This window comes from Schistocerca americana, chromosome X (genome assembly GCF_021461395.2).
Source record: "Schistocerca americana isolate TAMUIC-IGC-003095 chromosome X, iqSchAmer2.1, whole genome shotgun sequence".
NCBI classification, from domain to species: domain Eukaryota; kingdom Metazoa; phylum Arthropoda; class Insecta; order Orthoptera; family Acrididae; genus Schistocerca; species Schistocerca americana.
The window spans coordinates 86,473,330-86,487,007 of record NC_060130.1 but is presented as its reverse complement, the minus strand read 5'-3'; the positions used below and the strand labels follow the sequence as shown (position 1 = coordinate 86,487,007).

Below are 13,678 nucleotides of genomic sequence, written 5' to 3'. Positions count from 1 at the left end.
GAGAAAGGAGTAAGAAGAAAAAAGATTTTCTGTTAAAAAACATTCCAGAGGAAGCCTGTACTGCACATGGGAGAATGTTTTAAGAAGTATCATACAGAAAAAAATTGTACACAAACACCAATATAGTTTCAAAGAGTAGTGTAAAAGAATAGAAAATTGTCTAAGTGATCTCATATTGCATTTTACTTTTTTTAAAACCATGCTTTTATAACATGTAATGCCTTGTAATCTTACCCATGTAAAATATTTAAGAATTGGGGAGAATGCAGGGAGTAGAAAAACTGTATTGAATAGGGTTAAGGTATTCTTAAGTATTCCAAACAATGTCTGAAAGTTCAAAGAAATTGATGTAATAGGAATTAATATTTTAATCATCACTTGATTAAAGAGACTCTACACCATAAGTGATGAATGCCAAACACAGGGGCAATGTCTTTGCCCAATCATATTTGAAATATAATTAACTCTGTGGGATGAAGCAGAATTGTAACATCACCGTAATATGCATTGTGGGTGAAACTGAATTTGCCCATGAAAATCGCAGTGATGACACATGCATACTGATGCAGAAGCAAACTGAGCCAGTTTTAATACCACCTCCTACTTCATGTAACAAGACAGTAAAATCTTGAATCATTATTTGGAGAGTAACATGTAATCCTTACTTTATGTTCCAGTTTTAAAACAGTTGTCATTTACATGGCATTTTTTGCTGTAACTCAGTCATGTAAACTCACATTCACATAGGCATAATGTCCTTTACTTAAAAGTTAATTGTGTGAAAGAAATACATGTTGCTTACTTAAAACTTTCACAGATTTGAAATGTTATATAATATCCGAATGGCCTTACTGAAACAACTGAGTTGTGATAATTTATTAATGTTTGTGGAGGATTCTTCCAAGTTTTCAGTACCATTGCATGGAATGAAAGAATATGAAAATCTGTCTGAAAAGATTATATTATCTTTTAAAACAATATTGTACATAAACATTATTTTAAGATTGTTGAGGTTTTGTTAATTTTTTGTCTGTCTGTTTGTGTCACAGGTCATGCAGTCACCATTATCATAGTTGTCTGTGTGGGTTTCTTATTGTTCATGATTGTGTTGGGAGTAATCAGAATCCGTGCTGCACATCATCGGGCTACACAGGAGGAAATTGCTGACACTGAAATGGCCTGGGATGACTCTGCCCTTACTATAACCGTCAATCCAATGGAGGTATGTGCAGTTTTTAGAAACCAAATCAAAAATCTCAACTTACCTTGTAAACACTGTATCAAACAATGTGTAATGGATTGATGTTTCATGAAGTTAAATTTCTCACTGGAACATTAAAAATCAGATTACTCCACTATGTGGCACAGGTGACGAAATAGTAGAGATCTTAGTTGTTTGCAGTGAAGTAAATTTCTTACAGAGTGTTCTTTATGTGAGAAACCTTAAATAGGTGAAACAGTTTTATTAGAGTGGCAGTATATCTGTGTTGGTGCTTTTGTTGAAGTAGCACTATTACAAATGAAATACTGTTTTATGTAGTGGTTCTCATCAGTTGCTGTTGAACTGAAATTTTTCAGCTGCAAGGAGTCACTATTACAAGAGATTGGTGTGTCACTGGTGAATGTGTACGTCAAAGTATCCATTTAATTCAATGTGTTAAATACACTACTAACTATTTGATTTATAATAAAGGAATAGGATGGACTTATGTCATATCAAAGGTTTTTTGTAGTGTCTTCTGTTTTATCTTGGGTTTTATATTGTACAATTTTTGTAACTTCCATAATGGAGGTGCTGATAAGCAAAGTAAGGAATAAATTTTCATTGTTTTGAGGTGAATACGTAGAGTGATAAAAGACCTAATTGACAAATTTCATAATATTGCTCTTTCGTATACTGTCTCATTGCGAAAAAAAAAAAGTGAAACAGCAGCACCATTCAAACTATACAAGGGCCTAAAGTCACTTATATTTCTTTCCCATTAAAGGATCTTCACTGTAAAGTAAGAAAAGCTCAAATTTGGTTACTATGATAAAAAGTAGTACATGGTGAAGTCAGAAAGTCTTCTTCATTGTCATGATTAGTGTTTCCAGACTATCACATTTTGTGAATCCTTTTTGAATAAAAAATTTATGAAAATCATTACCCTAATTTTAGAATCTGAGATCAGTGTCTTTAGAGTAAATAAGAGGAGGCAGCTCGGACATCGGTATTGGAGTGTCACATACTGAGAGCTTCACACATAACATTGCAGTCTCTGTTGGAACACCAGAACCACAGTCTTGCTGTGTCTGGAGCATCTCAGTACCTGCTCATTGCACACCATGTACGAGTATGTCTGGACACTGTTGACTTAAAAGACTAACCGTTTGTCTCTCATCTTGCCTTGGTTGATATCTCCATTGTAGAATATTAAAGAGTGAAGGAAACAGTTGATAAAAGCTTTGTTTGCAGAAACTTGTAACACTATTGTACATTTTGTTTCTTTGGATATTTTTTCTGTGCTGTTTATAGTACCAAAGCTCCAATCTCTGCTCTCTTGAAAATAACAGCTTATCTGGGTTGAGGAGAATGTAAGTGTTATGGCACACTGCACAAACATTGGTTATTGAATTTGTTTATTGGTAGGCTACAACATACAATGACATGAAAGTGCCCAGAGGCAATACAGGGTCAGTAAACTAACAATTTCCACATTTTGAGGGCTGCACTATAAGTAATAGTTGACAGCTGGGCATAGACTGAAGCTGGGAGGCTCACATTGGTCTAGATGTAGACAAGTGTAGAGTGGTGGCTCTAGTATTTTGAGTCAGTGCTCCCAGCCAGTGCTGTAGACTTGCACTGGAGCCTCTGGTGGGACCCCACTGCCCTTGGCTGTGCGGAGAGGTAGGTGTGCAACATCTCCTCCACAGCTTCCGCCCCCACCCCATCCCCGCTCTCGCTAATCGCTACCCTCACCCTAATCATTCTTTCTCTTTGCTAATGTGATTAAAGATTAGCGACTTCTAACTATCTTGGTAAATTTGAAAAGGGCTGATGCTTCCTGTGCGTTGCATTAAGGTATACAGCAAAAGATCTTTCTTGAAAGAACAGCTTTTTGCTTGGACGATTGGTAAGCCATCTTTAATCCACATCACTTGTAATCTCCCCCCCCCCCCCCCCCCCCTCCTCTTAAGCCATGAATTAATATTTCTAGTTGTATTCTTGATGAATGCCACCCTGAAATTCATGCAAGTACTATACTTTTTTATGCTATATACCTCTGCATTCAAAAAGCTGGAATATGCCGTGAATTTGAGACAAGGAATCTGATATAAGTATCACATCTCCTAATGAGCGTAAAAGGGGGAGGGTGATAGACTGTCAACCAAATTTTTTTCCTTAATAAAGGAAAACTATCAAATTTTGTACCACAGAATAATGTAAATGTTTACAGCCAGCTGTTGTTTACTGAATTTATAATTCAATGTGTGGAGTAACAATTTTAGTAAAATTTGGGAGAAAAGTTTGGAATCTGAGGGTTAAGTTTGTGTTTAAAAGTTTCCTTCTGAAAAACTGATACCTCTCATTGTATAGTAAAATTATATGTGGCATGAATAATCTGATGGTTTTGTGACTGGACTTTGTGAATAAATGCTGTTTGAGTTGTAGCCAGTGTTTCCACATATAACCAGTAAATCTTAAACCCATTTCACAGGAATGACTTTATTGTCTAAAGGTGACTACTCGTGATAGGTGTGCATGACATGCTAGTGTGTAAATCAGCTGGCAATCACAATGTAAGTCAATCAACAACAGCAATTGTGTATTGGTTATGGCATCTGTGTAGCTCTAAAATTCTGAGTACACAAAAGACATTGCATCTACAGCAGATGTGTGGTTGCTGATGCTCTTTGTATTACAGAACCCATTTAATATCATCTACATGTACGTGATTACTCCACAAGCCACTGTACAGTGTGTGACAGAGGGTTTGCTGTACCACTGGTAGTCATTTTCTTACCTGTTGCAGTTTCAAACAGAGCAAGATAAAAACAACTTTCCGTATGCCTTGTACGAGCCCTGATTTCCCTTATCATTGTAGTCCTTACGCAAAATGTACATTGGTGTCAGTAGAATTGATCATTGTGCAGTCACCTTCAAATGCCAATTCTCTCTCTAAATTTTCTCAGTAATGTTTCTTAGAAAGAACGTGCCTTCCCTCTAGGGATTCCTATTTGAGTTCATGAAGGATTTTCTTCATACTTGGGTTTTGCTCAGACCTGCTGGTAACAAATCGAGCAGCCCACCCCTGAATTGCTTTGATGTCTTCCTTTAATCCAACTTGGTGCAGATCCCAAACACTTAAGCAATGAATGGGTCGCACTAGTGTCCTGTATGCAATCCGTTTACAGATGGGCTACACTTTCCTGAAATTCTCCCAATAAAATGAAGCCAACCGTATGCCCCTACACCGTAGCATCATCAAAAAACAGTTGCAGATTGCTGCTAACCCCATCCAGCACATCATTTATGTATACACAAAATAGTAGCGGCCCTATCATACTTCTTTGGGCACTCGTGGTGATACCCTTGTCTTTGAACATTCGCTGTCAAGGACAGCGTACTGGGTTCTTTTACTTACGCAGTCTTTCAACTATTCGCATATCTGGGAACCTGTTCTGTATCCTCATACCCTCGTTAACAGTCTACAGTGGGGGCACTGTGTCAATTGCTTTCTGGAAATATATGAATATGGAATCTGCCTGTTGTTCTTCATCCATGGTTCACAGCATATCATGTGAGAAAAGGGCAACCTGTGTTTTGCACTAGCGATGCTTTCTAGAACTGTGCTGATTAGTGGACAGAAGCTTTTCCCTCTCAAGGAAATTTTATTTGAACTGAGAATATTTTCAATAATTCTGAAGCAGAGTTGTGTTAAGGTTATTGGTTTATAATTTTTGCAGCTCTCTTCCTTTACCCTTCATATATACTGAAGTCACCTGCGCTTTTTTCCAGTCGCTTGGGACTTAGCACTGGGTGAGAGATTTACGGTAAATGCGAGCTAAGTAAGGGCCAGTGCCATGAAGTATTCTTCGTGAAACTCAATTGGGATTCCATCTGGACCTGCAGCTTACTTGAAACTCTTTCAGTTGTTTTTCTACACCAGGGTTGCTTATTACTATGTCCTCCATACAGGAGTCTGTGTGATGGCCAAACAGTTTGTATAATTCTCTTGCATGAACAATTTGTTAAATGTGGAATGTAGAACTTCTGCTTTCATTTTGCCATCTTGTGCTGCCACACCAGACTGGTCAGTGAATGACTAGATAGATGCCTTAGACACACTCACTGATTTTGTGTAGGACCACAATTTTCCTGGGCTCTCAGCAAGATGTGTTTCTAACATATGATGGTGGTAGTGCCATCAATTCTTTTACAGACGTACAAAGTTCTATTAACTTTTGCCTGTCATCATTTGTCCCTTCTATTTTGATCTGAGAGTGCAACAGACTGTTCTTCCTCAGCATTTTCCAAATTTTGTTGTTAATCCCACATGGGTTTTTCCATTCTTAATCCACTTACTCGACACATACTTATCCGGAACTCAAATTAAAATCCATTTAAACTTCGCCTGTAATTTCTCTATGCCTATCATTTGTAATTAAATGTCAGTTTATTGTCTTGAGTGGGATGCTAACAACAGCTTATTGCTCTTTCCAGCAGAGATAGTCTCCTAGCCTTCTTGATTGATTAACTTTTGTAACCATAGTTACCATGATACCACGATCACTAATCCCCATCTCTACAGTAAAGCCATTGATAAGGTCCAGCCTTGCTTGTAGCTACAAGGTTGAAGATATTTCACTTGCGCGTGGGCTTCCAAACTAGCTGTTCAAGACAGTTCTTGGAAAACTTGTTCAAAAGCACTTCGCAATACTGTCCATACCCCCTGCAGTGAATACGTAGGCATTCCTAATCTACTCGCGATATGTTCAAGTTGCCTCCAAATAATATTGCATCTAGATATTTTTGTGCTACTAACTGCAAACTTTGTTTGAACGTCTCTAAAACTCACAGTTGAATCAGGTAGTCATAAAAACATCCAACAATTAACCTGTTTTCATCTGGACATTTTATGCAGCCAGCCATTAAAGAATTTTGCAGGTAACTTCACTGTTGTACTCAAATTTCTCAAGTCATTGGTACAATTCCAATAGATGTGTAATTACATGTATTTTATAATTGTGTGGTATTTTGCATAGAAAGAGTGGACTAAGAACGTCATTGTAGTGGTGACACATGCTTATCAGAAAGTTCAATTTATCACAATGAGATAATTTTATGTCTCCAGTATTCTGTCTGATCATAATGTTATGGGTAGGTGCAGACAGATACATACAGGTGTAGAGAAGTGTCACGGAGACATCCTGTACTTTGTAGCATATGAGAGGTTGAAGTAGGTGGCAACTATGTAGGTAAGGTTCAGAACTAAAAAAAAAAAAAAAAAAAAAAAAAAAGGTGGCTCCTCGGCAGCTGGCAAGTTTTGGTTAAAAGTGTGGTGGTTTCCTCTTCTGTGTCCTCAACAAGTTTCTGAATTTGTTATGGTATTCTGACTACAGTTAACTAACAAGCTTTGCTGTCAATAACAAATCTACCCACCTCTCCCGCAGTCCCATTGGTCATTCTATTCCTGCAGTACAGTGGTAACTTTAGCACTGCTTCTATTGTCATGAAATCTCTATCCAGTTACTGTGTTCACAAAATATTGAAACAGTTAGTTGCATTTATGATTAAAATGCATGTTGTTAGATGTACAAGTAGATGATTAAAACCTCTGTAAGTAAATGATATACTTTTTTATTTATATATATCCTCCTCTATCCAGATATAGGCTCCAAACTGAGAAGCAGACAATATTAGGCACACATGAAGTTTTGTTGCTGTTTGTAAACACAGATGATAACTCGAATCAAAGAAGTCTCAGTACAGAAATAATCTGCCAGGGGCACTGCAATTGGCTTGACATGTTAAATGGGTTACAGAAATAGAAATCCAAAGATGTCAAGTGCTATTTCTTGTTTGAACCCAACTTAAAAATTTGTCTTATTTTCTCAATTTTGTATTTTAATTTTTAGACCAAATTTTTGACGTCCATGATAAAGTGCAAAATGAAATGGTATTGCAAGATACATGTCATATGTTTCATTTTTCTGAGTAACTGTATTAATAACATTGTTTAAACTTTAGCAACTGGATGGCTCGGCACAACCACCGAGACCTGGTGGTAACAGCAGTAACAATGCTGCGTGTGAAGACGACGACACATCTGATGATGGTTCGAGCTATCGTGATGATGATTTAGACTCAACGGATGAGGAAGAGGAGGAAGGTGGGGAAGGTGGAAAAATTAGAGATCTTGAATGGGACAATTCCACACTTGCTATTTAGATCAGTATCAAAGTAAGTGATTTTAAAATCTTTTATCCTTCCGATATGTTTGTCTTGTAGGTAGATATTACATAAAAGTCTATAATACTATGGAAAAAAATTAATTTCTAGCAGGCACACTCTTTTCAACCATTGATATTAAATAAATAAATAAATATATATATATATATATATATATATATATATAAATTTTTTTTTTTTAGGTGCAACATTTCCGTGGAGAGGAATCAAGAGGCAAGCCCGATGTCCTCAGTTCTTGTTCTCAGATATCACACTGAAAAATTGAAAGAGAATAATTTTCAGTGGCAAATACACACCATTATTAGCATTTAAATTCAGATGTCTAACATTTCTGCTGGGTATGAGATTCTTGTGGATGATGGTTACTAGTTTCAAAGGAAAATAATTTCCTTCACACGGGTTACCTGATTAAGATTGTAATTTAAGAGTTGTTCGAATAATTGTACTTACACATTCCTTTGCTTTTGGTTGCATTAATCACATTATGTTTTCCATTTGTGCAGCTTTATATAAGCATTTTTACTAACCCCAGTTCTAGCTGGATGTTATCTTTATCTGGGGTGTCAAGTTCTGCATTTACTTCATAGTACTATTGTTTGTTTGGTCCTTATGTCAGGTTTGACTTGTGACCCTTCTACAAAAGTCTCCAATTTGTGATACGTGCTTTAGAATTATTTTAGGAGAGAAGAGAAATTCAGCAACATCCTAGTAGTGTAATTACAGTTTTTTTAGTTAAGTGAATGTATAAGAGAATGGAATTAATCACGGGGAAACTTAACAGATTTTGAATCAGTCATTAGTCTTGTCAACCTGTAGCTGTTATTGTCAGCCCAGTTAAAGGCTTCAGAGCAGTTGGTGTGTAGATACAGTGTCAACACCTGCCAAGATATCTTCAGTATATTGTAGAGTGTTTCAGTGAACTGCTTAGGTACTGAAACTGTGTGTTGCTGGACTATATATAAACACTGCACAAGCCTGCTTCCCCACTTTCAGTGGTCTCACATTTTTCTTTTTTGCATGACTACAGTAATTATCATCAGGAACTTTCATTAACAGGTTTTATGGAGATTCTTCTCTGCCTGTCAGAACAGAAGTGATTGTACACTAGTTAGAACTAAGGATCATCAAAGAACAGAATTCTTAAAGTAATGAGTGGAAATGGAGTTAGATGCCAGGGTATTACGTGATCTATGTCCCTAATGAAATTTTTCAAGAGCAGAACAGGACAGATTTGTTAAGTATTGTTATCTGTAACAACCCATTGTTGTACAGTGACACATTTGAGTTCAGGAAGGTTTGTTAGGCCCTATGGAGGAGAAATGGGGAAGACAGATTGCGAAAGAAGTTAAATTTTCAGTGTAGATTATCCTCGGCATATTATATGTATGCTACTCGCCCACAGGTATATACAATTGCTCTTATGATGACCATAGCAAAAGCAGCTTGTTGATTAAAGAATAGAAGTGATAAACATGTTGAAGGAAGTGAGGAATAAATACTTGGATAGAAGTCCTACAACATGAATTAGAATTTTCACTGGTAAATATAAACACCAATTATAATGACTGACTAATGGTGAATGACCAATGAAACATTATAATGGAATTATTTTAATCATTTTGTAAAAAGTATTTTGATATCACCTTTTTCAGTTATGTAGTATTAACTGAATGGAGAAGGAACAAAATTAACTTTACTGTAATATCTCAATTTATTTGGGAGAGTTAAATTGTAAAATCATGAATAGATTATGGGGAGAAAATGCCAGTACTCCAATTTCAGCTTATAATAGTACTATCAACTACTTCACTGCTGATAAACTAGTTATTGGTATATATTGCATGTATTGTATCTTTGCTGATTCATCTGTGCAGTGGATGTTGCTGTCTGTTTTTTTTTTCTCTCCCCTCTATTGACTATCATATTTGGTTATTGAAGGGATTCTCTTTTGTACAAAGACAGTTTGATCACTTTGTGTTTGTGACTTTGCTAGCAGCTTATACACAATGTTTGTTAAACTATCCTTTATCATGTCTGGTTCTTTTGCATTTGTGCTCCTTCACTTGCCCTTGTAGTATTAAAATTTTGTTATAGTGAGTGGTCTTTGTTGGATAGAAAGGGCATATGTTGTTAGCTGTAGCTTTTTCCAAGTGTATGAGAGTATTTTCAGTTACAATGCATCTCATAAAAATACACAATGTGAACAGTAGCAGTGTTCATTATTTCGGTATTATTGGACTTTCATGTTTTAGAAAGACAGACCTTGAGGCTTCATTATGCAAACTGTTGCAGCTGGAATGAAATTCCACAGATTGTCACATTGGTTTTCTGTCTTTAATACTCTTTCCAACTTTTCCATGAATTTGACGCTAAGAAACATTCGCACAAAATTCCCTTGATCTAGTGGATTTCAGATTGATGTATGGTACAGCTTTCTAAATCTTCGTAACTTAATTTACTGCTCATAGCAGTTGTTAAAGCATTTGAAATAAAGGGTCTTGTCTTTCAGTCTACCCTTGTCCATATTACTTGCCCTTGTCTGACCTCCGTCTTAACAGTTGTGTGATTATCAGTACACTGTCACATATTTAACTTTTATTGTTACATTCAAGCAAATATTCCAGTTATAGTGCAGATACACGATTTGACAAAGATGTGCACTTTATGAAATTTAACAGAAAAAGGGGAGGATATTGTTGAAGAATTAAAATTTTTGGAACTCTTCCTGAACTTCGAATCACGAACTTGAGGTGTTCTTCCGATCATGCAACCTACTGCCATGTTTTCTTGTTATGTACTGCCATTTAGTGCCTATTACGTGGGCCAATAGACAGTAACATGTGCCATAAGTAACAATGTTTTGCCAAGTTATTTTCTAAGTTAGTATCGTAGTTTTGAATGAAAAATACTCGTGGGAATCTTCTGTTATTGCTCTTAACTGTAATTTCTAAGAGATGGTATAGGTATGGACTGGAATATACATGCAGTAAGTTTAACATTCGTGGGAAATTAATTTATGGTACCTTTTGAGTTAAGATATTTGGGTGTTTGTACTTCACGAAAAGAACAGGTTGGCACATTATTTTACAAGATTAGTGGCTGTACTGATTATTCTGTGACATTGTTACTAGGAAGAGGTTCATTACTGGCCTGTTAAGAGTTGTAATTTTGTAAGCAGAGCATTTATTTTGTACTTCTGAGACTATTGCACTAACCACATTGTTTCTCTAACAATTTGGTTAAAGATCATCATAGTTATGTATATGGAGAACAAAAGAGAAACTACTTTTGAAATGCATAGTAACTAATTATTTGACAGGTTTAAGTTTTTTCAGTATTGTCATGCTTGCATTAACTTGAGTTGATTTTTTTTCAAGTATTAATTTCAGACGCCCATATGATAGGCTCATTGTTTATACCACGTATTTCCTCTAACCATTAGACCTATACGAAGTCTAAACATTAAAAGTCAAACAGTTTGTAGACAACTTGGCATACATGTTGACAGCTTCTTTCCAGTATTTCTTTATATTTTAGACTGTAATTATTTATGGTCATGAAAGACCAAAAAATGAAAATGTATTACATGGAAATCCACTTTTATATATTTAAATGTAATCTGTTAGAAGAATGTGTTTTTATGACACAAAATTTGTGCTGTAATATTCTTAATTGCATTATTGTAATAGTTTTTCTGTTAATTTTATGTTTTAAGCCACTTCTAATAAGCAGCTACTAAGGTGTGATGTACTTAAGGTTTCTAATATTACGATCACCTAAAATGTTCATTTGACATGCACTGATTCAGGTTTCACATGTGATAGTTTCACAGCCGTATCCTGACAGAAAGCCTGTCATTAAAAATAAGTTGAGAATTTTTATTTAATACATTTTTTTATTTGAATCAAGCCTTTTTTGTTCTTTGCAAGCAAAACTTTGTGTAATTTTAAGAAATAACTAAGATGACTGAACATTTGTGATCTGATGGTCAAAAATTTTATAGTGGATTTTTGTGTGCGTTGTGTGTTATTTTTGTGTGTGATTTTAATTTTTATTTGTACAGATCAAGAGTAAATCACCAATAATCATCTCAAACCAGAGTGGAGGGAAATCATTTTCATACTATCCTCACTGAGAAAGCATTCAGTATTGTTAGAAACACACAGGAAACCATTATTTTGTGTGCTGTTTGCTGCCTCATAACAGTAAAAGCTACAAAGCATTTTCTTCCTCCTGGCAGTATGAAAATTGTTTGGTACATTCCACTCTGAACAAGAGGTTTCCTCTGCAGCTGGATCTGCTTTATCCCTTTTTGTGTGGCAGTGTTTGTGTTTAGTTTGGCTGTATATTTGACTGTACTGGTGAAGGTCATATATTGACTGGAATATTGGTGCATTTAAGGTACATAGAATTTGGAGATCACATTTCATAATGGTCTGCAGAGTTTTCATTTTCAAATAAACATATCATTTAGCTACTTTACAACAAGTCTTAGAGCTGTACTAAGACTAAACTGGATGTAAACAAATAAATATAAATATCTTGTAGACCAATTTTTCAGCTTTGGAAGTTGAATGAAGAATTCAGCTGGAATTGACATAGTGCTATAGTGTTGAAGATCAGTGCACTCTTACACAATTTCCTGGCACAAAATATGGTGGCTTAATCCAGAGGATTGTCACAGTGTTAGCTCCATAGATCGTCACACATGAGCAGAGGCAAAAAGAGTAGTGCACCATATCCACAATAATCTGTCTAAAGGGGAAATTGAAAAATGGTAGTTATTAATTAGGGGAAAAAACTGCCTGTTGGTTTTGTGAGACTTACTTGTATGATCTTCTGCCATAAGTGTTAAGACTGCATAACATGTCGATTCAACCATCTGTCTGTATTCTGAGTTCACGTGTTACTGTCCATTCATTATAAGATGAATTAATCTCCACATAGTAATGACTTGAATAGATTTCAGTGGGCCATGCTTTGGACCAGTCAACAAATCTCACTTCGCACTTGAACTGATTGGGTGTACGAACATTGAGACTTACATACAGCACTCTGCATGAAATTTAAGATCTCCAATAAACTTGCTGTTCCTTTTGTAATTGGAATGCTGTAGTGGTCACACAAATAACGTTATGATTTTGAATTAGGCTAGACTGCATTTGTGATGTGATGCAAAACTTTTGTTTTTATTGAACATAAGGAAATAATTTCAGACAGTGTTTGTATATTTTACAAATAATATTAAAACAACTGCATAAAATAAATGTGTGTGTGTGAGAGACATATTCATTCTGTTTTATATTTCCTATGAGAATGTGATTACATAAACAGTAAAATGCATATCATGGTAATGAAAATATGTGTATACAATTTCCCAGTATAATGTCCAAAAGCAATATGTACATAGAACATTTCAGCATTTTCTCAGAAATCTGATTTATATTTTGTACAGAATTTTTGTGCCACACTGTGTAACATAATGAATTACCTGTTTGTTTTTTCAAAGTTGTTGCTGTTCTTCAGAATGAAACAATTTATCCAGTGTGTTACTTATAAAAAATTTGTAATGAGTGTCCTTTCACTGAAATTTTGAAGCATTTTATATGCTTTGGGGGGAATATGTGAATAAAAGTATGGTTGAGAGAGAGGGGAGGAGGGAGGGAGTGAGAACTATGAAAATAAAACACCACAAATTTAAAAACAAACTTGAAAATATTCCAGTGTTCTGTTGTTAGGTATCTCAGTGTTGCTAGTGATGTTCTCAGACTGTTAGAGACATGATCTAAACAAAAGTTAGGTTTGTTAAGCCAACTTACATGGACTGATTAAATTGATGACAATGATGTAAGGGTTTAACAGTATGAAATCCTCTTCATACTGACCTAGCATAATAGGTTGTAGTTTGCTTAATATTTTGTTTCTTGACAGTTCTTTTAGGCTTTTTAAAGATATTAACATTAGTAATAAATTTGCTAACCAACTGTGCACACTTAGAACACACAAATAAATAATACTGGTGGAATTTAAAAGTTGTAGTAGCATGTCATGTTACTCCCCAACACTACACCTTAGAAAAGAATAATGTTGTAATTAATATTTGTTAAAATATTGTGCTGTAGAGTAAAGCAGAATGTCTTCTTTTGTGCTGTTTCTAAAAGTGCTTTTATTGCAAAGTAATAAGTTGTATATTTTATAATGTTTGTGCAGTGAATACATCCATTC

General features: G+C 35.4%; 1 protein-coding gene across 1 annotated transcript in view; it reads left to right on the top strand.

The window, feature by feature from the left end:
* The window catches only part of LOC124554697 (calsyntenin-1), a 74,920-nt gene extending 62,179 nt beyond the window's left edge, over positions 1 to 12,741 (top strand). Inside the window, exons 16-18 of the mRNA XM_047128323.1 lie at positions 1,050 to 1,222; positions 7,232 to 7,444; positions 7,636 to 12,741. Of these exons, the coding sequence (XP_046984279.1) occupies positions 1,050 to 1,222; positions 7,232 to 7,432 (374 nt within the window). The 3' untranslated portion in view covers positions 7,433 to 7,444; positions 7,636 to 12,741. The remainder of the gene's footprint in view (positions 1 to 1,049; positions 1,223 to 7,231; positions 7,445 to 7,635) is intronic.
* Positions 12,742 to 13,678: the final 937 nt, after the last annotated feature.